The sequence below is a fragment of the Hibiscus syriacus genome, unplaced genomic scaffold, assembly GCF_006381635.1.
Source record: "Hibiscus syriacus cultivar Baekdansim isolate YM2019G1 unplaced genomic scaffold, ASM638163v2 tig00110630_pilon, whole genome shotgun sequence".
Lineage (NCBI taxonomy): Eukaryota > Viridiplantae > Streptophyta > Magnoliopsida > Malvales > Malvaceae > Hibiscus > Hibiscus syriacus.
The window spans coordinates 239,585-267,255 of record NW_024062805.1 but is presented as its reverse complement, the minus strand read 5'-3'; the positions used below and the strand labels follow the sequence as shown (position 1 = coordinate 267,255).

Sequence of the window (27,671 nt, the reverse complement as noted above, 5' to 3'; positions counted from 1 at the left end):
CATATTTCCTGATTCGTAAAAATGAGTTGGATTTCTATATTCCACAATAGGTTCTTGGTCACTTGTCATTATATCATTTAAATCCAAACTTTTTCTTGAGACCTTTATCTTTTCTTGCTCAACAGGGTCTTCTAACATTTCCCCCCCATATAATAAAGTAATCATCATACCCATTATCTTAGACATCTGTTCCCTGGACTCTGCTTGGAACTTTCTTGTTTCTTCAAGCATTTCTCGTTGGATTTCCATAAGTTGTTCTTGGATTTTCTCAATCCTCCCAACCCAAGCTAATATTCCATTTATTACTTTCAATCTTTTAAAGACCTGCCCTGATTTTCAGAACTCCTGATTCCAAAATCTGTCACTAATTATTCCCATGTTTTCGTGATTGATACATGTTATCATGTTATGCAGAACATAATTGTGAATGCAAAATGTATATATAAATATATGTATGAAAAGGTGTAATTCAAGAGTAATTATCTTAAAACAACTTTCATTGAACACAAAAAGGGCTTTTCAGTACATCTAGATGATCATTACATATAAGGGATAACTTTCCATCCTAGTTTCTCTATTTCCTTAAAAAGCCAAGTTAACTTCCATTTATGCTCCAAAATCAGATTATCATCTTGCCTCAGTTCACTTGTGGAACCATCTAAGTTCACCAGCTATAGGCTACCTTACTTGCTTGAGTAACATCTTTCTTCAAGTTATATTCTTTTCCTCGAACCTTGCCTGTCATTTTTTGATGTTGCAGATAATATTGTTCATTTTCCTTTATCAGAGAACCTTTATGCTTAAAAATTTCTTGTACCGGATCTCCATAATCATCCATCATTTTCAATAATGTGTGGTTATGAGCTCTAATGGATTTTAATTCAGCATTAATTTCACATTGATGGATCAGATATGAAGTTTCTATGTTGGTTATGTTCTTCTTCAATATCTGGTTTTCAACTTGATATTTCTCCAAATTGATGATGGTTGCATTGTATATTTCTTCAACAATTTGAAAATCATAGGAGAATTTGTTTTCTTGATCATCATGTATCTTTTTCTAGTAACCAGCATCAGTCTCCAGTTTAATGATTTCTGTCATCCATTCTTCAGGAGTACCTCCGAGTCCAACATTTTTGAAGGTTTGAATGACTTTTCAGAAATCATCAAGCATGACTACGACTTATGTGCTTAATTTCTTGTTTTTGTCTTCCCAAAAACGTGCTTGAGCTTCATAAAAATTATCTCCCTTGTGACTACTCTTATTGATACGCTTACCATAAAATGCTTTTGGTACCAGTCTAACATGATTTTTGCATGTATAGCCCTCCATTATTTTGAAAGCTTCCTCGAGATATCCTTCTTTGGTTGTTTCATAGTTTACTTGATTATAAAACCTTTTATCCATAATGAAAGCTTTTAATTATGATAATCACTCTTGAATCAACACCCTTTAGTATGACATGATTATGCAAATGCAAATAGAACAATTAATATATGCATTTTTAGAATATATACGAAAGTGGTTAATAATAAAAATCATATCATAGCCTCATGCTTTCTAGTTCCATGCTTTGTTTGGAAAAATAATCTAACCGCATGATTTTTAGTTTGCATGTATTTATTCAGAAAATAAATAAAAATAAAAGATTCAACATACTTTTCCTTTGTGTACTTAATCTTACAAGACTCAATCAGGTTAGGCCTCACCTAAACTCCAGTTCTAGGTTTGTTATATGCTGAGTTTTGGCTCTAGAGTAAGAGGGGTCAACTAATTGTCCTTTGTTGGTGTCCCCTTGGACTGTCAAGCCCTCAATCCTAGTTTATTACAGACTTTCGGATTAAGTTCAATTCGAAGGAACACACTTCCTTAAGTCCATACAGAGGTGAAAACCACACGAGGGAACATAAGCTGTGAGCTCAAAGAATGGTCCCCTATCCCATACGGAGGTGAAAACCACACGAGGGAGTAGTTTCTCATTCACTTAAATAGGATAAGAGATGGGTTTTAGCTCATGTCATGAATGCATTGCACAGTGGGTGAGGAAAGACATAAAATAATAATAATAATAATGTACAACTTATTATCATATTCTAATGACCCAAATTTTAAATCTGTACACATAAAAACAAAAAATTAGTAAAATAATTAAAACAAATTTATTATTTAATGCAAAGACAAATAATTAATAAATTGGTGGCTGAACTTTTTTTTTAAAAAAATGTCCCCAGCGGATTCGCCAAGCTGTCGAGATGTTTCTCTGCCCTGGCAACGGAGAGTGCAAATAGTACACCCCAGACGGTGTAACTAGTCTAGAAAAAAGTAAGTGTTTATCCTCCATGAATCAGATTAAACACCAAATTGTATAGTTGTCACCAATCTTTTTATTCGGTAAGATTGGTCACCAAAATGTCATATTATTTTAATAAAAATTCTTAAGAACAATATTAAAATAATACGACTCGGGTTTGCTTTTCCAGAAAAATGAGTTCGGGAGTCGGTTACGTATGGAAAAGAATTAACATTCCCACAATTCCCAAAATTGGTACTTGTATTTATTAATTAAATGTCTTTGCAGTAATTAAAAATTTGTTTATACTAATTTAATTTAAAAATAATATGAATATTAAATAATTACTAAATAATATTAAACATAAAGATTATTAGTCCTATTATTATAATTAATATTAACTATATAAATTAAATTATATATTATATATATAATAATAAACCTAAGATACTAATAATAATTAATCATATAATAATTTTATATTTAAAACATATAATATCGAAATGAATTAATTCGAATTAATACTATAATTATGTATTAATTATGTAATTTACCCTAATTTACTAATAAGGTTAAAATGTAAACTTATTAATATATAGGGACTAAATATATAATTAACCTAAATATACATATATATATAAGGACTAAAATATAAATATACAAAATGCGAAAACCAAATTAAAGAAATGTAAAACCTGATTTCGGGACCAAATATATTTAAGTCATAAGGATTACGCTCGTAGTTGACCCATGCAAAAATTACAAAGATACCCTCCCCAAAATGAAGTCGTTCGGGAGAGGGTATATATAGCCCAAAAACCTGTCCTCTAAGGGCTATTCTCTCATTTCTCTCATATTAACCTCTCGTTGTTGTTGTTGTTGTTGTTTGCCTATGTCTCTCTTGCTTGTTCTTGTTCTTTGTAGGGTTGGGGTTTATATAACCCCCTGAAGATCGATGTAATGATGTTGAGATCCGGTGAGTCACCGAACCTACGGTGGTGACTCACCCTAGCTTAATGTGTTGTGCGGCTGGTATTGATCTTCTAGAGGCTTCTGGAGTGCTCTGGTGAGATCTGGAGAGGCGGCAACCATGTGGCAGTCTTCAGTTGGAGCGATGGAGGCGGTGGCCAGAATATACCCTAGGGTTTATGGAATCATCTGGATCAATCTGGTGCGTCGATCTTCATCTGGATCGAACGATGGAGAGTTGTGCGACGCTGTAATAGTTTGATGGAAACCCTAGTAACTGGTGGGTATCTCACGTGGGCTTGCTGAATTGGGCCTATGTGCCTTGTAATCGGGCCTGCGTGCCTTTGTAATCGGGCTCCCAAATTATCAATTGGGCCTCCAAACTTGTAAATGGGACTTCGGGCTTTATAAATAATAATATTTATAATATATTATATATAATACAATAATCGTCACTCAGACGAAAACGACCGTCGACACACATAATCATTATCTTAGTCATAAAATTCAAAATGAATTAATCGAAATGTTGGCATCGGATGTAAAAATTGCAATTGTTAAAAAATTAAAGATGCAAAATATTTTTCTATAATTCTTGATTGCACTCTGGATGCAAGTCACAAGGAGCAAATGACTTTAATTATAAGATGTGTGGATGTGACAAGTGTTCTAATAAAAGTAGAAGAATTTTTTTTAGAGTTTTTAATTGTAATAGAAACATCCGGTCTAAAACTTTTTAATATTTTACAAGATGCTCTAAAATCTCTTGATTTGGATATTAATTATGTTCGTGGTCAAGGGTATGATAATGGAACTAATATGAAAGGAAAACACAATGGTGTACAAAAACGGTTGCTTGATATAAATCGCAGAGCTTTTTATATGCCTTGTGGATGTCATAGTTTAAATTTAGTTTTGTGTGATATGGCAAATTCTTGCCACAAGGCAAAAAAAAATTTTGGTACATGTCAAACAATTTATAATGTTTTTCCTAGTTCCACAAAAAGATAGAGTGTTTTACTTGAATTTATAAATGAACTAACACTTAAATCATTATTCGCTACTCGTTGGGAAAGTCATATTGAAAGTGTTAAAGCAATAAAAACTCAATTCTCTCAAATAAGAGAAGCTTTAATAAGATTAGTCGAAATTAGTAATGATGGAAAAGTGTGTCGAGATGTCGAATCACTAGTAAATGGTGAACTTTCTAGTTTTGAATTTATTTTAAATTTAGTTATATGGCATGAAATTTTGTTTAGAATTAATTTGGTTAGTAAGAAATTACAATCCAAAGATATGCTTCTTGATGTTGCGGTTAAAAACTTAGAGGGGTTAATTAATTACTTTGAAGAATATAGGGAAATTGAGTTTGACAATGCTATTAATGAAGCTAAAGAAATATCATATAATATTGGGGTTGAACCTCAATTTCCTAAAAAACGTATTTCTTATAAAAAAATAATTTGATGAAATTCCAAATACCGAAAGAGAACAACAATCTTCTCAAGAAACATTTCAAAAGGATTACTTTATTGTTCTTGTAGATATGGCTCTTGTTCAATTGAAACGTAGATTTGAACAAATGCAACATTTCGAGTCTATATTTGGTTTTTTGTTTGATGGTTCCAAGTTAATTTCATTACTTGATGACGAACTAAAAAATGTTGTTTAAATCTTGAGTCTAATTTGACAAATGGTGAAGAATTTGATATTGATGGAAAATATTTATTTATGGAGTTACAAATTTTGCAGAAAATGTTGTCGGATGAAACACACAAAGGTGAAAGTCCATGGACATCTATTCAAATAATGGAGTTTGCAAGAAGAATGGATATGTTCCCTAATGTGTTGATAGCATATAAAATTTTGTTGACGGTACCGGTTACGGTTGTTTCCGCGGAAAGAAGTTTTTCAAAATTGAAGCTCTTGAAATCCTATTTTCGAAGCACGATAACTCAAGATAGATTGAACGGATTATCAATTCTAAGCATCGAAAGTCAATTTTTACAAAGACTTGATTATCGTAAAATAATAGAGGTTTTTGCTTAAAAAAATACACGAAGGTACCATTTTAGGTGATATTTGTAGCCTTGTAGGTTTTGGTTTGTATTAGTATTGATATTGTTTGACTATAATTTATATTACATTTTTGTTTTAAAAAAATATTTATGTTTTGTCTATTATACGGTACAAGTATAGGGGCATAAAATTATTATCTCGCCCAGGCCATTAAAACTCATTGGACCGGCCCTAGTTGTTTTAGTTGAGAAATTTCAGGAAAAATATTGGTAGTAGGGGTTGACTAAAAAAATTTGTGAAAGAAGATTGAGATTTGAACATGTTGAGAATTGATACAATTTAGTTTTGATTTGGGCCTAAATCAACCATTTTAACCCAGATAAAAATTAATGCTTACAGTTACTCTTATTTGTTTATTACTATGAAACGAGAATAGCGCAAAGACAAAAAAGAAACGTTTTTGTTTTATCATAGGTTTCATATTATGAGACAATTTGCTCTTTCACATTAGAAGAGGTATGATTCTAAACTGATGATCCACTACTTCATATCTTAGAAGATAAAATTTGTTGAAGATAATATTAGTATAAACTAATATTATTTCTATGCTTATATAAGCTAGGGTAAAATACACAAATGGTCCCCTGACTATAGGATATTGTTTTCTTGAGTCTTTGACTATTAAAAATTACAAAATGACCTCCTAACTATATGAAGTTATCTTGTTGAGTCCCTCGACTATTAAAAGTTACAAAATGGTCACCGACTGTTCATTATGTTCCAAAACTCGTCCTTCTCCGTTTAAAAATTAACGACGGTTTGAGTTGGACGTTAACCTACTGACTGAGATATGATAAAATCTGATCTCATAATCTTAAATGACTATCATATCTAAGTCAACATGTTAATGTTAAGCTCAGACGACCATTAATTTTTAACGAAAAATGATAAGTTTGGGACATAATGAATAGTCGAATGACATTTTTGTAACTTTTAATAGTCGATGAACTCAACAAAGCAACTCCCTATAGTTAGGGGCCATTTTGTAACTTTTAATAATCGAGGACTCAAGAAAGCATTATTCTATAGTTAAGGTACCATTTGTGTATTTTACCCTATAAACTAATATCAATACTATATCCGGTTCTTAAATCAAATTTTCTATATAGTTTTATTTTTTAAAATTATAGAAACGTATGATGATTAAATTTGTTTTTATCGTTATTTATTAATTAAGCTTTCGCCAATAAATATTGATATAAGTGGTTGGAATTTAAATTTGTAAGGCCAAATTTGAATCCTACCACCGTCACTCTTTCTGGACAATATGTAAATTCCAATGCAAATCTCAAAATCTTAGATATGCCGCGACCCTAGAATATATGAACTACCCATAATCTAAACTTTCTCGTAAAAAACTTAATTAAGCCGTCACATCAGGTAAAATGTTCATTCGTATCTAATGATGTGTAATTTGTTTATAATTAAAAGATTTAATAAAAAGTATTTATAATTAAAGAACTCTTTACATATTTAGTTTAAAAGGAAAAGAACTTGGAAAGACATAGATTCAAACCAATAAAAGAATAATTATAATAACCGTAGAGATTTACATAATTACATTGAATTTTGACTGCTTGCTCCCCACTCCACTTAGCTGGAGTTCGCCGAACTCACGTGTTTTAACACGTGGCACATTCCGAATAGGGTTGTTCAATCAGAAGATGAACCCACTAAATTCAGAATAATATTGAGAAGAGAACGAGTTTACAACGTACGTATTGTAATATATCATTAAAACAAAGTACTGAAAATATTATAAGTAAATTAATTCTTATTATAACGTATGTTATATATCATAATATATTATTAAAATGATGTACTGAAAATATTATTATAATTTATGTTATATATTGTAATATACTATTAAAATGATGTACTGAAAATATTATGGATAAATTTATCTTTATTATATAAATATTAAAAAGTGTAATGATTTATTTTAAATTAATTAATTAGTAAAATTTAATTTTAATTTAATAGAATTTTAATTAATTGTTTTTTACTCCGGTTTCTTGGCCATAAATAGTCGCAAAGCCTAAAGCTCGAAACAAAACGACTGTGGAGTGGCACTCAAACAGTGCTGACACGAGTGGGAGTAGTTATCACTTATCAATGTCTGAACTAACCCAACTCGACTCAGCTTCTTATAGAGTAAAGGGAGAAGACCCTAACTTTATCCTTTGCTATCCGCCATTCCTCACCCTCTTTCGTCTTCCCTAACCATATTAAAACCCTCGTAGCTAATCGCTCTAGTCTTTTAAAATCGAGAAACCATTGAATGGCGTCAACGCCGCCGCACTGTTCAATCACAGCTACAACAAAGTCCTACCAGACCCAGCAATACCCAAAAAGTCAAATAAAAAACCACCGGAATCATCCTCGTCCACAGAAGTCTTCCATCTCGAATCCCCCTCACCCATCTTGCAATGCTGCGAAACATACCACCAGTGTCGCCGCCGCTGCCGTGGCATCCGCCTCCACCATCCCTTTTCCATCCCTCGACCGCATTTCTCTGGCCGCCGGTCGACTCGTTTTGTCTCAAAGATGCATTTGAGCCGCCCCAAAACTACCATCAACACCCGGCGCACCTCTGTAGCTGATGATGTCCTTCAACTCGCCTTACACAACGGCCAAGCTGGTCTTGAAAGAATTCTCCACTCCTTCGAATCTAAGCTTTGTAGCTCTGATGATTACACTTTCTTGCTTCGAGAGCTTGGAAACAGAAGTGAGTATGAAAAAGCCCTTAAATGTTTTAACTTTGCCGTTAGAAGGGAGAGAAGAAAAACTGAACAAGGAAAATTAGCTACTGCGATGATTAGTATTCTGGGTAGATTAGGAAAAGTTGAACTTGCCAAGGGAATTTTCCAGACTGCGATAAATGAGGGTTATGGAAATACTGTTTATGCTTTTTCTGCTTTAATTAGTGCTTTTGGGAGAAGCGGGTATTGTGATGAGGCCATAAAGGTTTTCGATTCAATGAAAAACTATGGGTTGAAGCCAAACTTAGTTACTTATAATGCTGTAATCGATGCTTGTGCGAAAGGAGGTGTGGATTTTAAAAGGGTTATGGAGTTATTTGATGAGATGTTAAGGAGTGGAGTGCAGCCAGATCGAATCACTTTTAATTCCTTGCTTGCAGTTTGTAGCAGAGGGGGTCTATGGGAGGCCGCTAGGAATTTGTTTTGTGAGATGGTTAATAGAGGGATTGATCGAGATATTTTCACTTATAATACTCTTTTGGATGCTGTTTGTAAAGGCGGGCAAATGGATTTGGCTTTTGAGATTATGGCAGAAATGCCTGCAAAAAATATTTTGCCTAATGTTGTAACTTATAGTACTGTGGTTGATGGGTATGCAAAGGCTGGTAGACTTGACGAGGCACTCAATTTGTTTGATGAAATGAAATTTTTGGGTATTGGTTTGGACAGAGTTTCATATAATACTTTGCTTTCTATTTATGCAAAGTTGGTAGGTTTGAGGAGGCTTTAGATATTTGCAGGGAGATGGTGGATTCAGGCATGGGGAAGGATGTTGTGACTTACAATGCACTGTTGGGTGGATACGGGAAACAAGGCAAGTATGATGAAGTTAGAGGACTGTTTGATGAGATGAAAGCACAGAAGTTGTCACCTAATTTATTGACTTACTCGACAGTGATTGATGTGTATTCAAAGGGTGGTTTGTATGAGGAGGCTATGGATGTTTTTAGGGAGTTTAAGCGGGCAGGATTGAAAGCTGATGTTGTACTCTACAGTGCACTAATTGATGCTTTGTGCAAGAATGGATTGGTGGAATCGGCTTTATCCTTGCTTGAGGAGATGACAAAGGAAGGGATTAGGCCTAATGTTGTTACATACAATTCTATCATTGATGCTTTTGGTCGGTCTGCAACTTCAGAACATGTATTTGATGCTGGCGGGATCTGTGAATCGGTAGCTGACTCTTCTTCATTGGTCATTGATCAATGCATTCAATGCAAGGCAGCTAATAGAAAGGGTAACCAGATCATAAATATTTTTGGGCATCTGGCTGCTGACAAAGGAGGTAAAGCAAAGAAAGATTGCGGTGGCAAGCGGGAAATCTTGTGCATCTTAGGAGTTTTCCAGAAGATGCATGAGTTAGAAATTAAACCAAATGTTGTCACCTTTTCAGCCATCTTAAATGCTTGCAGGTATAATAATTTTCTTTTTCATGTGCTTGTCAATTATTTGTTTCCTTATCATATATTGTTCATGAAAAACGTGGACTTGGCACAACAGTCCAGAATCCTGTTGCTTTCTAAGTCTGCCGAGTCTTATCAAAATTTCATTTGTATGTTTAAATTTATCTGATGCAATGACTTGAAACTATTTAGTAAAGGTTCATTCTTTTGTTCATACCTATGCCAAAATATTTCTTAGCTATGAATCTGTAATCTTCAGTTGTTCTGTTAAAGTCTAGAGCTAGAGTTGTTGTTGCCTAATGTATGAATGGTGTATATGTGCACTATGAAAGCTATGCTCTAGCTTTTCAAGAAAAAATGACATTGTCTAGAACTTCTAATCTGCATTCCATTAGGATACTCGTTATCCGCTTGCAGTTGAACAAATCAAGCACACAATATATCAAACTTCGAGATTTACTTGATGTTGCAGGTTTATCTGATTTGTAAATAGTGGGAGCTTATTTGTGAATCTTCCCTTTTTCCTTATTTTACACGTTAAATAATCTTTTATCTAAAAAATATGGATGAAAATTGTGATTTATTGCTTTGGCTGCAGCCGCTGTGATTCCTTTGAGGAGGCTTCAATGTTGTTGGAAGAGCTCCGGCTGTTTGATAATCAAGTCTATGGTGTTGCCTATGGGCTTCTTATGGGCTATAGGGACAATGTTTGGGTCCAAGCTCAATCCCTATTTGATGAAGTGAAGTCTATGGACTCTTCAACTGCTTCTGCCTTTTATAATGCTCTGAGTGACGTGCTGTGGCACTTTGGTCAGGTTGGCTCTTTGTAATGCTGTTGCTTCTCTAGTTTGATGCACTTCTAGGCTTCTAGCTCAGTTGCATTCCACTATGATGCTTATCCCTCGATATTTTTATGATTTTTGGACCTTGTATAGATTAAACATATCGACACTGTTACCATGTCACCTTTCAGAAACGGGGAGCTCAACTGGTTGTGCTTGAAGGAAGACGGCGACAAGTGTGGGAGAATGTATGGTCTAATTCTTGTTTAGATTTGCATCTTATGTCCTCTGGTGCTGCTCGAGCAATGGTGCATTCATGGTTGCTAAACATATACTCTATTGTTTTCGAAGGTCAAGAACTGCCAAAGCTATTAAGGTAACAAAAGTGTTTTTGCAGTTAATGGGCTCATTAACAGGGTCCTTGCACCGTTTTGTTCAAAAGTAATTCTGTTTCCATGTTTTTCCAGCATTTTAACAGGTTGGGGCAAACATAGCAAAAGAGTCGGTGATGGTGCACTAAGGCGAGCTGTTGAAGCACTCCTCACTGGCATGGGTGCACCCTTTCAGCTTGCTAAGTGTAACTTAGGTAGATTCGAATCAACAGGTCCTGTAGTGACGGCCTGGTTAAGAAAATCTGGCACCAAAAAGTTGATAGTTCTTCATGATGATAGAAGTCACCCTGAAAACACAAGGTTTGAACAAATCTCAAATTTACATATATATGCATAAATACTCTTTATTTAAAGCTTTTTGGGGTTTCCTCATGTTTCTCCCTGTAAGTTGTACAAATTATGTAAGAATTGGCCTATATGTCTGTCTCTCTTGCCATCAACCTCTGAGCTATGCATTCAACACTGCCTGTTAATGTAATAACCAGCATGAGACAATCTAGTGGCAATATATGAAGCTTACTAATGCATCATTTGCTCTTTGATTTGAGCTGGTTGTTCGAAATCTGCTGCACTGTTTAAAGTTGGCAAAGAAAAGGGTCAAAAACTGTTAAAGATTACGGCCAAGACTAATATAGGTACAGATTTTTTATGTGAACCAAGGCTTAAACTTCATCATTTACCCTGCATGTTTTTTCACATAATCTTTTTTGTATTGCAAAACAACCTACAATTCTTGAAATGATCAAAATTAATCTTTTTTATATGAAATTCTTAAACTTTAATGTAATCACAAAATTTGAGAGATCCTAGTATTAAAAGGTTCTTTACATGGCTGCACCAATGAAGAATTGAATTTTATCCGAAGCGTGGAGCTTTAATTAATAATTAATCATCAGGGATTTAATTAATATTTTTTAAATGATTTTAAATAAAATTTATAATTTAATGACCTAAATAAAACCCATGGACAATTAAGCGACTATTCAAATCGTTTGCCCTAATTCAGTGTAGGAAGAGAAGAAACGAAACTAACCTAAAGATTAGAATATTCGAATGCCGCGTATAAATTTGACCTCCCTTGCCCTTACATCTCTGTATATTGTCCGCTCTACTTGTATTTCCAAAACTGTAATTTTCTTTCTTTTGACAAGACTCCAAAAAGAGGCGATTTTTCCAAAAAAATACCATTTTAAACTTTATTTACATGTCAGACACCTTTTTATTTATATTTCTCGATCTAACACCTTTTGTAAGAAGGTACGATCCATGCACCGCAACTTACGTTGATATGACATCACGTGTTGAAAGGAGCGGTCTATGCACCGTACCTTACGAAATGCGTAAAAAATCTTGTGCTAATTTAGCAAATATTTTTAAAATGGTGCTAAATATGTAATTAATTTTTGTTAGTGTGATATTTGTGTAAACGTTAACTTTATTTATTTGTTTTTTGTGTGTGAAAAAAAGCTTTATACATTAAAATCTTTAAATATTCTTTTGCAAATTATTTTATGACTCGAATTTTTTAATTTTTGCATGAAATTACACAATACGTATAATTTAGTATAGGAAAACTTTGAGTGTAAGTAATTTAAAATAAGAATAATTTTATAAAATTTTATAACTAGTATATCAAAATACACAAAATGATTAATATGCAGTGATGAATATAAGAAATCAAATATTAAAGAATAAGTTGTTCAAATCAAATCCTACTAAAATTTGCTAAGTTTAATAGGTTACACACATCTCATTAGTTACTGCTCATTTACCATCTCGCATAGGTATGTGGTAGTAATTTATATTTACTATATACATGCTTTTATTTCCAAGCTTCTTTGGTTTCTCAATTGTAATTAAAAAAGAATAAATGTTATTAATTGTTGTTAAAAATAATATTAATGAATAATAATTCATTTGATCACTTAATTATAATTAAAAGTTTATTTTAATACTTTTTATATTTTTAAACAATTGATTTTAAAAGTCAATAAATTTTCAAAAATATATGAAATTTATAATTTTTTAAATTATAAAATATTTCTTATCATCATCATCATTTTGTAAAAGAAATATTAGTTATAAAACTTTTATAAAATTATTCATATTTTAAATTACTTACGCTCCAAGTTTTTCTACACTAGATTATACGTATTATGTAATTTCATGCAAAAATCAAAATTTGTCGAGTTATAAAATAATTTGCAAAAGAATATTTAAAGATTTTGATGCAGAATTTTTTTTATGTACACAAAAATAAAATAAATAAAGTTGACGTTTTTAAAAAATATAATTCTAATAGAAATTAATTACGTAAAGTTGGGCATCCATAGTTGCAAAGCGGAACATCAATGGAGTCTTCCATCTTCACAAGATTTCTCCTCTTACAATTTTCAGAAAAGTTTTAAAGAATAGCGATAAGAATGAAAAAAAAACCTAAATTAAGTTTAGGGATTGAGTTTTTTTAAAGGAGAAAAGGTGACCATTAAAGGCTTTTGGGTCTCCAACGTGGCGGTCAACTCAATCTATGTAAGCAGTTAACGTGTCAGCTATGTTTTCCGTCACGCCTGTTAACAACTATTAATGTCGAGTGACCAATTTGTAACAAACAAAAACTTTAGTGACAGATTTGTAACTTTAGAAACATCAGTAGTGAAAACGTAAACTTACTTAAACATTAATGACTATTTGTATAATTTACCCCTAAATAAATTTCTTTATCATGATATTACCATATTTCGGTTAGCCTGTTGTATCATCTACTCTCGGCATTAACATAAACTAAAGTACTATTAATATATGAAGAGAAATAAAAAAATAAAAAAAAACATGGTCAAAACAAAGCTTTGAATTTTGCAATTAAAATAATGATCCCAAATCTCGTAAGATGATCGGATTCGGATCAAAGGAGAATGCATGAAACGTAACATATATATTTTTTTTTTGGCAAAAAAACCCAAACTCACGGCACTATCAAGGGTACATGCTTCCTGGTGTCATCAAATCCACCTGTTGGATCCACCACGTCAGTAGGATGGACCGGATGGTCCTCTAAACATTTTAAATTCATATATATTTAGATATATTTTTTATTGAAAATATATTTTCGTTCCCTTTCAAATTTTATAATTTATTTTTTACTTAAAATTTTATAAGTTATTTTATATTTTAAAATTTTATAAATCCGTTTCTTCTAACATAAAATCTTATGATTGTCTTTGATCACGTGGATATTATCGATGCCCTCACTGGAAACAAAATAAAATACCTTAAAACCCAACTCTGTAGCCAAGGACCACGTGTGTGTCAGAACCGTCTTTCGGTTGGGCTCCGTAATCGGGCTTCGACTTAGGAAAATGGGTTAGGAGTCGCCACCGATCATTTATTTTATAAAAAATAGGTTGACCGGATATCTTATTTCTTACCTGATCTGCATCTTACCAATGATGTGTCGGATTCGGGAGTCGGTTACAGTCAAGGAAGGGTTAGCACCCTTGAACTGCGATACTACGTAATTTCCAGTTGTCTTTAGTTAAGAAAAATGTAACTTTAAATTAAAAGGTAAAATGGCGATCTCAATGGTTTACCTTAGATTGATTTGAAAATGTGCCTTTAAAAGATAGTGATGTTAGATTCATAGTGTAGTATAAAATTAAATTAAGTTAAAAACGTGTAAATACGAGAACAAACAAAAATGAGAAATAACGAGATAAGTAGACATAAGAATAAAGCAAACTAAATAAAAGGGTATCATAGTAAAAACGTAACAAAGTAAAAAAAGAATAGAAAAATATGAAAACATAAAACAAAAAAAAATACATAAAAAAAACAAAAAAACAAAAGAAAAGAAAAATAAAATATGAAAACAATTTATGTATGATAATAAGTTATGGTACATTAAAAAGAAAGATAATGAATACATTATATATACGAAAAAAAACAAATAGATATATAAGTACATATAAATAAACTTTAAAAGATCCACATTAATAAATAAATAAAGATAGAGAGAGAGAGAGAAAAATATATACACATATATTTTAAAAAAGGGTAAAAAAAATAGAAATAAAATACAATAAAGAATATACATATAATGATAATAATAGTGACAAAAGAGAAAAATATATTTATATACGTTAATAGTAAAATAATATATATATATATATATAACTTTAAAAACATAAAAACAAAATATATTAGAATAAAAAAAATTAATATATATATATATATTTAATAATACAAATTATCAAATAAGAAATAAATAAAAATGTTAAAATAATACGTAAGAGACCGTTATGAAAGAAAATATAAAAATTGGGGCCAAATTAGAATTAAATTGGTTTTAAAAATTGAATTAGGGGGCTAAATTAAGCACTTTGAAAACTGGGGGACCAAAATACGAACTCCCCCCTTTTTGTTAAAAATACGCGGGTCAGACGGGGTCACGGGTCGGGTCAGGCGTCTTATAGGTCTACTATTTAAGCCAAATTTTTTTGCTTTAGGCTTCATTTCTCTCCTTTGCAAAACGAGAGAGCCCCCTATTCAAAACGCTCTCAGTTGTTCTTCAATCTGAAAAACCGACCACCGCCTGGGTTCATGGAAACCTAGAACACGGCTAACGCCACCTCGCCGGCCACCGTTGATCGACGCCAGCCGCCGGTCATCGGCGACAAAAATCATTTTTTTAATCCGAAAGCTTTTCTTGTACGTGTTTCAAAAATCCAAACATTTTTGAAAAATGTAAACCTCGGGGGCTAGATCTAGATTAGAAGATCTTGAAAACGCCCCGTTCCTCGGTCAAAAGCTCTTCTTTTCGTTTTCTTTCGAATCAAAACACAAAGAAAATGGCCCAAAACACACATGCAAACGGAGAAAGAAGATAAAAATGTAAGGTTTTTCACATTGTTTATTGATTTTCGAAAGATATTACAAGGCCTGGACTACTCTTGCTTCCCCTATTTTTTTTGCTTGTATTTGGTGCCTAATCCTTGCGTGAAATCGTGTATATTCTCTGTGTAAAAATCATCTTAAAATCCCCCCCATACTGTTGATTACATGCCTATTTATACAAAAATGCATGCCTATTTTTTAGTCTAGCTTGAGTCCTAATCAAACTCAACTACTCTTATTTTTTTGACATCCAAGATCGTTGCTTGTGGCCGAGAGAACCAGGCTATGTTGAGCAGTTGGTGTCCCACACATTCACGTCAGTTGGAGGCCGAGAAAAGTGGGTTCGTTGCGTGACAAGCGGCGTGCCAAGTGGGGACTGTGGCGCTTGTGGAGAGACGAGTAAAGGAGAGCTGGATGCACCATGCGGCGCTGATGGAGTGAAGGCTTGCTAGGGTTTCTGGAAACCCTACGCGTTGGGCTCACACGTGACTTGGGTCTGGCATGTTGAACCACACATGTGGATTTGTGGGCACCAATTGGGCCTGAAAAGAAGAAAGTGATGTAAATAAATATATTATATGAACATATTATATAATATAATTTATAATATAAATATATTATATAATATAGCAACGTTTGAAGGATAAAATTTAGTATCTTCAACTACCCCTCTTTGCTCATTATTGTGTAACGAAAATAGAGCAAAGATTAAAAGACACAAATTTTGGTCATATCGAATATCCTCTGTCGTAGAGTTGAAACTCGATATTAGATTGGTTTGTCAAATTGAACTGAAATATGAAATGTCTCCCTCGTTGTGAGGTCGAAATCCAATCTAGAAATGGATACTGCTTGTGTGTACGATCCCCTTCGTCGTGAAGTTGAAACCGCGGATAACCCCTTCGTCGTGAAGATGAGCCTGAAAATTGGATATCCTTCGTCGTGAAGTTGAAATCCAAGTAAGTTGCATTGCTCCGAGTCTATCCTCCGCCGTGAAGTTGAAATTGGCTCTGGAACTGGAAAATTATTTGTTGACAGTCAACCGCCCCTTCGCCGTGAAGTTGAGCTTGTGTTGTCTTGGGTCCAATATCCTTCGCTGTGAAGTTGAAATTGGATCTGAATTTGGGGAATTGTTTGTTGACAGTCAGCCGCCTCTTCGCCGTGAAGTTGAGCTTGTGCTGTCTTGAGTCCAATATCCTTCGTTGTGAAGTTGAAATTGACTCTGAAAGTTGTTTGTTGACAATCAGCCGCCCCTTCGTCGTGAAGTTGAGCTTGTGTTGTCTTGAGTTCAATATCCTTTATTGTGAAGTTGAACTTGGCTCTGAAACTGGGAAGCCCCTTCGTCGTGAAGTTGAGCCTCAAATGACACGATATCCTCCGTCGTGGAGTTGAAAATCGTAGATAGCCCCTTTGTCGTGAAGTTGAGCCTTGACTTGAATATCTTTCATTGTGAAGTTGAAATTCAAGTATTGTATGTTACGGGTGGACACGATTCCCTTCGCCGTGAAGTTGAAAGCGTGGATGACCCCTTTATTTTGAAGTTTGGCTTCGAGCTAGATATCCTTCGTTGTGAAGTTGAAATCTACTCTCGAGCAAATTGTGTCGCTTCGAGTTCAAATTCCTCCGTTGTGAAGTTGAAATTGACTCTAGCTACAACCTGAAAAAGTTATGCATATATGTGATGCTATGAATGCAATGCTCTTAGGTGTGCCTAAAATGCATGTGCAACATATGTTATCTTGAGGCTCTGGAGAGAAATCTTAATCTCCGGTTGTCTGTTGTTGTTGACTCTGGATTTTAAAATCTTGAAGTTCTGATCCATGATCTTGAATTCTTCAAATATTTAAATCCGATGTGCATATTCGGGAGCTATTTCTCGACCATCTCAAGTATGTGCATGAGCCTCGATTGGCTTTCGGGTACCTGTACTTTTTAATGAATCTTTGTACAGTAATATGCGATTATCTTTTGTAAGAATAAATAAATCATTAGGTTTAAATCCAATTCAAGATGCTCAAGCGGAATTGATTTAGAGGAAAGATTGTATTTATTCATAAGAGAGAAAAGATCAAACAATACATGACAAATATTTTGGAAAATGAATACATGACGAAGTGTGTATATGAATGTCTTAGATCTCGATAATGTGGGCACTTCTGAGCTGAAAAGCCGTCAAGTGACTTTGAAACAGCCTTTGCCAAGGTTCTTTGAGAATGTGACATGTTCTGGAGAGTGCAACCCTTCTCCGACTTGTTGAGTCTGTTGGAGATTCAGATGCCGGGATGCTTTCACTGTCTGAATTTCTTGAACTGATATCTAAATCGCCCTTTCGGGTTTTCAACTTGGACCCATCATTGGTTGCAAGATGCCCTCTGTGGGATTTCATCTTGAACCTACCTTATCTTCCTTTCTTTTTCCTTTGTGTTTTTCTTTTCTTTTCTTTTTTTTAATTTAGAGTGCCCTTTCGGGTTTTCACCCTAAACGATTTTGTTTTTCCATTTTTTTCCAACTTAGGACTCCCTCTCGTGTTTTCATCCTAAGCGAAGTACTTTTTGACTGCATCCGAGTTGATGAGATGTGGCAGTTCAGGTCCGTCCATTTCAGCCAAGACAAGGGCTCTCCAGAGAAGGCTTTTTTCACGACATAAGGTCCTTCCCAATTTGGCATCCATTTTCCTCGGAAATATTTCTGGACTGGCCAAATTCTTTTTAGCACCAGATCTCCTTCGTGAAATATCCTCGGGCGCACCTTTTTGTGATGTGCTCAGATCATTCGTTTCTGATAGATTTGACCATGATGAATGGCTTTCAATCTCTTTTCATCTATCAGATTAAGTTGATCATATCTGGATTGTACCCATTCTGCATCATCCAGTTTTACTTCTGTCAAGACCCGAAGTGAAGGAATCTCTACTTCAATGGATAGCACTGCTTCCATTCCATAAGCTAGTGAAAACGGAGTTGCCCCAGTCGAGGTTCGTACCGATGTTCGATAGGCGAACAAAGTGAAAGAAAACTTCTCATGCCAGTCTTTGTAAGTTTTAGTCGTTTTCTCTACTATCTTCTTAATGTTTTTGTTTGCTGCTTCTACTGTTTCGTTCATCTTTGGTCTGTAAGCAGTAGAATTGTGATGCTTTATGTTGAACTGCTCACAAGCGGCATTCATCATTTTGTTGTTCAAGTTTGTAGTGTTATCGGTGATGATCCTTTCGGGTAGGCCATACCGACATATTATCTCTTTTTTTAGAAACTTGCAAATAGTGGACTGAGTGACACTGGCATATGATGCAGTCTCTACCTATTTCGTGAAGTAATCAATTGCTACAAGAATGAAATAGTGACCATTCGAAGCCTTCGGATGGATTTGCCCGATAACGTCCATGCCCCACATAGAGAAAGACCATGGTGACGTCATTACATGAAGTGGATGAGGTGAATATTGATTTTATCTCTGTAAATCTGACATTTATGACATCTTCTAGCATATTTGATGCAATCACTTTCCAGTGTGGACCAAAAATATCTGCACCTCATTATTTGTCTTGACATCATATGTCCATTTGCATGTGCTCCACAAACTCTATCATGTACTTCTTCCACTATCATTTTTGACTCTTCAGTATTAACGCACCTTAACAGGACTTGATTATGGCTTTTCTTGTATAAAACCTCTCCGTCAAGGACGTATCCAGCTCGCCATCCTTCTAAGGGTTCTCTTATCGATTTCGGTGGCTTCTTCTGGATAACTCCGATGTTTGATGTACTGTAGAATGTCGTAGTACCAAGGCTTAGTGTCTTTCACTTATTCAATTTGGTAACAATGAGTCGGGTACTCATACGACTGCATGTCGATTGGCATCATTTCAGCCTCACCGCCAGCCTTGAATGCGACTGTCAATGTAGCTAAAGCGTCAGCCATTTGATTTTCTTCTCTTGGCACATAGTGGAAGGTGACTTCGTCGAGCTCTTCGAGCAAACTCAGTACTAGTTTTCGGTACTCTAACAGCTTTACATCCTTAGTTTCCCACTCTTCGCGGAGCTGATAGATTACTAATGCTAAATCTCCATATATCCGCAAGGTCTTTATGCTTTGCCCCAGTGCAGCTCGGATTCCCAAGACACATGCTTCATACTCCGCCATGTTATTAGTGCAATCGAAGTTGAGTCTGCTAGTAAATGGGTAGTGACTCCCTTATGGAGAAATTAGGATTGCCCCGATGCCATGTCCTAATGCATTTGACACACCATCGAAATGCATTCTCCAGGAATTGTTCGTTGAAGTCCCTGCTTCTTCTAAGGAGATAGCCATCAAGTCTTCGTTTGGGAAGTCAAAGTCTAAAGGCTCGTAACTCTCATCGGTTCTACTAGCCAAGAACTCTGATATGGTACTTCCTTTGATTGCTTTCTGGCTCACATACTCGATGTCAAATTCCGACAAGAGCATCTGCCATCGGGCTAACCTTCCAGATAGAGTAGGTACACCCATCATGTACTTCAGGGGATCTAACTTGGAAATCAACCAAGTAGTGTGATACAACATGTATTGTCGGAGTCTTTTTGTAGTCCAGACTAAAGCACAACAGACCTTCTCGATAGGAGGATACCTGACCTCGCAATCGGTGAACTTCTTGCTTAAATAGTAGATGGCTCTTTCCTTCTTTCCGGATTCATCATGTTGACCTAGGACACACCCCATGGAGTTCTCGAATATAGAGAGATACAAGAACAGAGGTTTGCCCGGGATAGGGGACATCAGGACAGGAGAGTGAGATAAATACTTCTTTACTTTCTCGAATGCAATCTGACATTTTTCATCCCATGCTCCTGGATTGTTCTTTCGGAGAAGATGGAAGATTGGGTCACACTTGTCGGTTAACTGGGATATGAACCGTGCTATGTAGTTCAATCTGCCCAAAAAACCTCAGACATCCTTTTGTGTTCGAGGTGGATGTAGGTTCTGGATAGCCTTAACTTTGTCAGGATCAATCTCAATGACTTTTCTGCTGACCACGAAGCCTAACAGTTTCCCAGATATCACCCCGAAGGTACACTTGCTAGGGTTCAGTCGTAGCTGGAACTTCTCAACCTCTAGAAGAGCTTCCTCATATTCTCGACATGTTCATTCTCGGTTGTGCCTTGATAATCATGTCGTCGACATAAACTTCTATCTCTTTGTGTCATCATGTCGTGGAACAGGGTCACCATAGCTCTTTGATATGTTCCCCAGCATTCTTTAGTCCGAAGGGCATCACTTATAGCAGAAGGTTCCCCATATTGTGACGAACGTGGTTTTCTCCATGTCTTCAGGATGCATCTTGATCTGGTTATATTTTGAAAATCCATCCATGAACGAAAAAAAAGCATTCCCGGCTATATTGTCTACTAACGTATTAATATGAGGCAGAGGAAAATTATCTTTAGGGCTCGTCTTGTTAAGGTCCCGATAATCGATGCACATGCGAACCTTCCCGTCTTTCTTCGGAACTGGCACTATATTGGCCACCCACTCTGGGTATTTGGCCACTTGAAGAAAACCGGCATCAAATTGCTTCTTGACTTCTTCTTTGATCTTAAGGATCATTTCTGGTCGCATCCTTCTCAGTTTCTGTTGCACGGGTTTGCATTCTGGTTTAATTGGTAGTTTATGAACTACCATATCTGTGTCTAGTCCCAGCATGTCTTGATATGACCAGACGAACACATCTATATACTTTTGAAGTAAGACTATAAGGTTTTGTCTTGCTTCAGCCGAGAGAGTTGTGCCGATTTTAACCTTCTTTCTGTCATCTTCAGTTCCCAGATTCAAGATTTCGATCGCCTCCTCATGTAGTAGAATTTGCTTCTCTTCTCTTTCTACCATTCTTAATAATTCGGTAGGCAAGTTACACTCTTCTTCAGTGTCATATTCATCAAATTCCCCGAGGCAAATGGCTGATTCAAAATCCTCTTTCGGATCAAGATCATCAATGCCTACATTATCGTTATCTGGGGTCCTGAAAGAGCAAAGAAGAGATGGTTGTGTGAGAGGAAATATCCCACACGAAATAGTCAAAGAATTAAATTTGAAAGAGAAATGGAAATGAAGTGCTGAAATGAAGAAAATAGATAATGAACTCAAAAAGAAATAAAAGAAAATTTGTTTGCCATGGATATAGAAAAAAAATGCATCCTTTATTGAAATTAAACCAAATGTTTATTCACCCTTACAAAAGATCACTTATTACCCCGGGTATAGGTAAATAGGGATAGTTCGAATATTACTCTGAAAGATTCTTGTAAACCACATGTAACTCTTCCACCGACCAGCTGCTAGGCACGAACCCAGGTGGCAGAGGGCATATCCTAGATCTATCTCCGTTGTCAACATATTCTGTGGTTATGACATTGATGTTCAAATCTTTTAGAGCCGTTTCTAACTCGGATATCGTGGTTTCAAACATATACCCACCTGACTTGAACGTCTTGTAAAGAGGCGGGAATGTCATAGGCTCCCGTTGAAGTTCGCCTCCAGTTAACCTGACTAGTCTTATTTCGCGGTTCTTCTGAACCTCCTTCCTCTTTCATGGTAACTGGGCTGAAAACTGAGCCCAAACTGATCTAACTTCAAAACAGGGAGGATTGGATTGATCCTTCCTTGTAGTAACTTCCCAAACCCCCTTCTGATTTTAGCACATCGGCCTAAGGTTTGCTTAATCTCCATCTTTGCGCATACGGAGAGTCGAGGTCTTGGAATCTTCTTTTCTTCTGCCACGAATGTGGCATTCACAAAATTCTAAGGAGCGGAACGAACACTCTACCGCTTCCTCGTCCACCTCGATGTATGGGGCCTTCGTGGTCACGCTCGCCACGATATTCTCTTCAGCATTAATAATTACCAAGGCCTCGTCAATAACAAATTTAACCTTTTGATACAGCGTGGAGGGTACTGCACCTGCTTGATGAATCCATGGCCTTCCTAAAAGACAGCTATAGGACGACATGATATTCATCACAAGGAACTGGACATCATAGGTGGCAGGACCGATGGTCAATGGTACCTCGATCTTGCCAATAACCTCTCTTTTGGTCCCACCAAATGCTCAAACCACATTTTGACAGGTTCTCATATGATAGGTATCTATTGGCAGCCTCTTTAATGTCACCAAAGGTATAACGTTCAGGGCTGAGCCGTTATCGATCAACACACTCGGTGAGGCATGCCCCTTACAATAGGTAGTGATGTGTAATGCCTTAGTTCGGCCTCTTCCTCCGGATGGAATCTCATCATCTGAGAATGAGATGAGATTATCAGTTTGAATATTGTTTACCAGTCGATCCATCTTGCTTACTGGTATATCTTGTGGCACGAACGTTTGATTGAGGACTTCTCGGTGTGCCTCTGAGTTTAAAAATAATGCTAGCATTGAAGTACGTGTAGGTAAGTTGTGGAGCTGTTCTACAATGTTGTACTCGCTGTGCTTCAAGATCTTGAAGAACTCTTTAGCTTCTTCTTCCTTTATGGGTTCGTTGACAGCTAACACATCTTCTTTGAATGGCTCAAGTGGTCTTTGTCTCACTTTGCCACACATCCTTTAAAAGTACTTATTTGGCATTCGTACTTCCATGGCACTTGTCGATTGTCCTCGTATTGAAAAGGCCGAGGTGCTGTGATCACCACCCTAGCTTGTGTTGTTGTTGTCGTCTTCGCTTTAAGGGTAATTATAAGAGGACCACCCCTGCCAAATCTTCTTTCTGATAATTCTCCGGTGGCACAAACATCTGCTTCCAAAGAATCTAGAATTTCTTCGTAAAATTCCAGTTCTTTCCGGTCCATCATGAGCTGGACTATTGATATGAATTCTGGGCACTCTTGCACCTTATGCCCTTCTTCGTTGTGGTAACAACAATGGTTAAACATCTTCTATCCTTGTTGCATGCGATTGGGGTATAAGCCCCGCCTTTACCATTTGGCTCCATACCCAAGCCAAAGAAGTTTTAACTTCCGAAACACGAGTTTTGATTTTCTTGCCATTCTCGGTGATTAGGCAAGGGGTTCTGGGCGACGTTAGGTGCTCCAGAGTTGAAATAAATCCAATTTTTATTCCGTATTCGTTGTACAAGCCTCTTGAATGCGAGACAGTTTCGATTGAATGCCCCTGTACACCTCCATGATATTCGCAGTAGGCGTTTTTGTCATACCACTTCGGATATGGGGGCTTTATCGGATCCATTGGGTAGGGTGATACTGCATGAGTGTCAAAGAGTTGTTGATATAACTCTTTATAGGTCATGGGAATGGGATCAAAATGCTCGATTTCCCTTTCTCTCATTGGTTCTCTCTGAGATTGGTTAGAAGTACCAGATGGTACAGCTACAGTTGTTTTTGAACTCGAGATCGTAACACTTTTGCTAGCGTTGTAGGTATTGACATTGTTGATCTCACGGTCCTTGTTCTTCATAGGAGGCTTTCTATTAGAGTCATCTTCTTCAATCTTTCCTTGTTTTATGGCCAGTTCAACCATCTCACCAGCCATGACTAAATCTGAGAAACTTCCCGACGTGATTGCTACCAAATGCCCGAAGTAAGGTACCTTCAGGGTTTGTACAAACAACTTTCTAGTTCCTTTTCATCCAAGGGTGGATGAACTTGCACAGGTAAATCCCTCCATGTCTGTGCGTATTATAGGAAACTTTCGTTATGCTTCTTTTCCAGGCTCTGCAGCATAACTCTGTCTGGTCTCATATCATTGATATGTTTGTACTGCTCTAAGAAAGACTTGGCTAAGTCTTTCCACGCCTTGATATGAGTTTGGATGAGCTGGTTGTACCACCGGATAGCCGAACTGGACAGGCTCTCCTGAAAGCAATGGATCAAGAGTTGGTCATTTCCCCCGTATCCTGTCATCTTCCGACAGAACATAGTGATATGGGCTGAAGGGCAGTTGTTTCTGTCAAACTTTTCAAACTCGGGAATTTTAAACTTAGGTGGAAGCACCAAATCAGGAACCAGACTCAGCTCTATTGCGTCCACACCATAATAATCATGGTCCCCTTGGACCATCTTTATTTGATCTTATCTTCCATCTTCTTTGCCTTATCCTCTTCGTCAAAATCTGGGATAGGGCAATCGTTCGGATGATTGTCAAGATTTGCCACCGATACAACTTTCCCTTTGGTGGTAGATGAGTCACCTTGCAGTCAGGGTAAGATCCCGGATTAGACAACCACTTGTAGGGTCAGAGAAATGGTTACCCCTCGAAAGCACCTGCTCCGGGTGCACTTGCTTGTGGCTGTAAACCAGACAACTTAGCCACGATTTGGTCAACTAAGGACTCCTGGTTTTTCTTAATGGACTCCATGGTACGTTGACTATTCTGAGCCATTTTGTCCTCCAATTCTTTATGCAGTCTTGCCATGTTCTCCTCAATCATGTCGATTCTGGCATCCATTTGTTTCTTTTTTGCACTAGTGTTGTGAGGGTGATGCGTATCTAATGCTTGCGGTGGTACGCTTGGTGTTTGAGACATGTTCTGTTAAGTTAATACGAATGTAAAAACATGGAAAATATAAAATAAAAACAAACATGAAATATAAAATGCAAGAAATGCAATGCATGATATATGCAATTTAGAGGCATTGATCTAGAAAAGTGTCCATTATTATAAACAATCCTTATTCAGACAAAAATGTTTTATCTTTTAAGAGACATAAAAACAAATTAAATGTACATTCGGACTAAATCCTCTAGACCCTTAACAGCTTCTAGTAGGTTGACAAGTCTTCTGCCTTCATCTGTCACTGGTTGAATACCTTGTCGAACCTCTCCTGCTTCCCTTTCCAGGCCGTGAAGATGACGAGCTACCTTCTGTACTTGTTCAAGGAAATCTCGGATGGTTGCGTCTCTGGCTCTTACCCTTTGTTGTGCTTGCTCCCAACGGAAATACCACTGTAAACCTCCATCAAAGGGCACTATCTGAAGCTCGTTTGCTCGCCTTTTAAACCCATCTACAACAGCTTCTAAATTAGCTATTGTTTTCCCATCCTTTTCATGTTGTTTCTCTAAGTCCGCTACCCAGATTCTCAAGCGTTGGTTCTGGTGTTGACTGTCTGCCAAGCGCCTTTGAGCAGTCTTCAGTTGTTCCTTCCAAGCTCTTTCATCGGGCCCCTCAAATTTCCTTTTCAGACTATGAGCTTCGTCTTTCCAGTATTCAGAGGTTACTTTTAACTTGGAGTTATCATTGACTTTATCTTGATAGTCTTTTCTTAAGTCTTCGAGCTCAAAACGGACTCTCTTCTGTTCCCTTTCCAGTTTGTCTGCTTTATCTTTCTGTGAGTCGGCATCAAGCTTCCATTGATAACGTTCAGCTTCAAGTTCCTTAATTCTCTACTTCAGCTCGTTTATTCACAGCTTCAAACTCTGTCTTGGCTATCTCAAGTCCAGAAGGGACAGGCCTGAGATGTTCTTCCATAGTCCGAGTGTCTTCACAGTCTAGCACCGGGACGTTATCATTCTTTCTCAATCTTCGCCACTCCACATAATCCGAAGTAAGCATGTCTCTGGCAACGACGACATCCATTCGAAATACTTTCTTCCATGACTCAGATGCTTCTTTGATCATCTTCTTATAACTGTCACCGCTATACACAAATTCTGATTTAATTAGTCCGTATATTGCAGGGACAAACTGACGTGCCCCATACTGTTTAAGTGCTAACAATGGAGCGTACCCAACTGCACCCCAAAGTCCGAGTAAGATCATAGTATCGGAATCCCCATACCGGAAAAGAACGTCACCGAGGAACAACCAAGGGGCTCTCCAAGTAATATCTCGATCTTGAAGATGCGTAAAGACTTTCATCCACTTTTCTTTTGAAGCACCTTCATGCCACTTCCTAGTGATGAATTCTCCTAAAGGTGAATAAGTGGTGCTAAATCGGCGGTAAGCAACTCCGCTAGTCTTCCAGAAGTGGCTGTGAATCCAGACTTGAATGAGCTGAACACACCCAACGAACCTGCCTCCACCGGCTCTTCTGCAATGATTGAGAGATCGAAAGGTTTCGGCTAAGATGGCTGGTGCTGGGTTGACTCGCTTCGGGAGTTGTTCAAACAGTTCTACCACGGCTGTATCAATGCACCCCAAAGCTTTTGGAAAGATAATCAAACCGTACAGACCCAGTGTAAACAAGTCTATAGTCTTCCATTCATCAGGGTGGTTTTTCATCAATTGCTTTACGTGGAACCATTCAATCCCTTCCCCGTTGCCTCTGCGCTGAGTCCGATCAATTACCCATTTCTCGTCTACTCCTGCAACCCTAGCTAGTGTATTCTTAAAAGGCTGACTTTTAATGTGTTTAATGTAGGCTCGCTCTAGTTTGATATTTTCACAATGCAACAGTGTAGTGTTTTCTTCAATGGTGGGCACCATGTCCTCCTGGTTAAAAGTGAAGCAACTGTATCCCGAGTTCCAGAACTGAACCAAGGCTCTGATTAAAGGCTCATCAGTCTTAACCTGGAGTAGAAGTACAATGTCACCGTACCGTTGGTTGAACTTTTATTTTCGATCATTCTTCCAACTGTCCCAGATGTCTCGAAGCTCTTGAACATTGTTCTGTTTTAGGCTGATAGAGGCATAATTAACCAGCTCTGACACATAGCTTCCTTGAAGACTGTCTCCCTTTTCCTTCTGGGACTTCTCAGACCATAGTCGTACCTCCAGGTTTTTAATCTCTTGTATTACAACACCTTTGTCCATTTGTTCAGATTATTTTGTGTGTAAAAAATGCTTTTTAGGGATCAATGACCACTTGTTATGATGCAAATGCTAGAAAACAAACACAAAGGTAAAAAACGTTAGTAAAATGAAAACATATAAATAAATATGAAATGACGAAATAAAAAAAAATAAGAAGAGGAAGAATGAACAAAAATATGGTTAGGGTAAAAATGTCCTAGGGTTTGAAATATGGTTTCGGGATAGGCTCTATTTCTCCATAGTTTCTCGGTTTAGGTTCCAAAAAACGGTACCCGAGTTCTCCTTGCCGGTGCCCCCGTGAGCTTGCCAGACCCTTAGTCCTAAACCATTACAGGCTTGTGTGGACTAAGTTAAACTCGAGGGGACACATTC

General features: G+C 36.6%; 1 protein-coding gene across 1 annotated transcript; it reads left to right on the top strand.

Moving 5' to 3' along the window:
- The first annotated feature begins 7,473 nt into the window (after positions 1-7,473).
- Positions 7,474-11,107, top strand: LOC120136412 (pentatricopeptide repeat-containing protein At2g31400, chloroplastic-like). The gene is given in 6 exon segments (XM_039152461.1): positions 7,474-7,840; positions 7,843-8,805; positions 8,808-9,513; positions 10,103-10,319; positions 10,478-10,662; positions 10,754-11,107. Coding segments are annotated over 6 exon segments (2,553 nt in total). The 5' UTR covers positions 7,474-7,620; the 3' UTR covers positions 11,016-11,107.
- Positions 11,108-27,671: the final 16,564 nt, after the last annotated feature.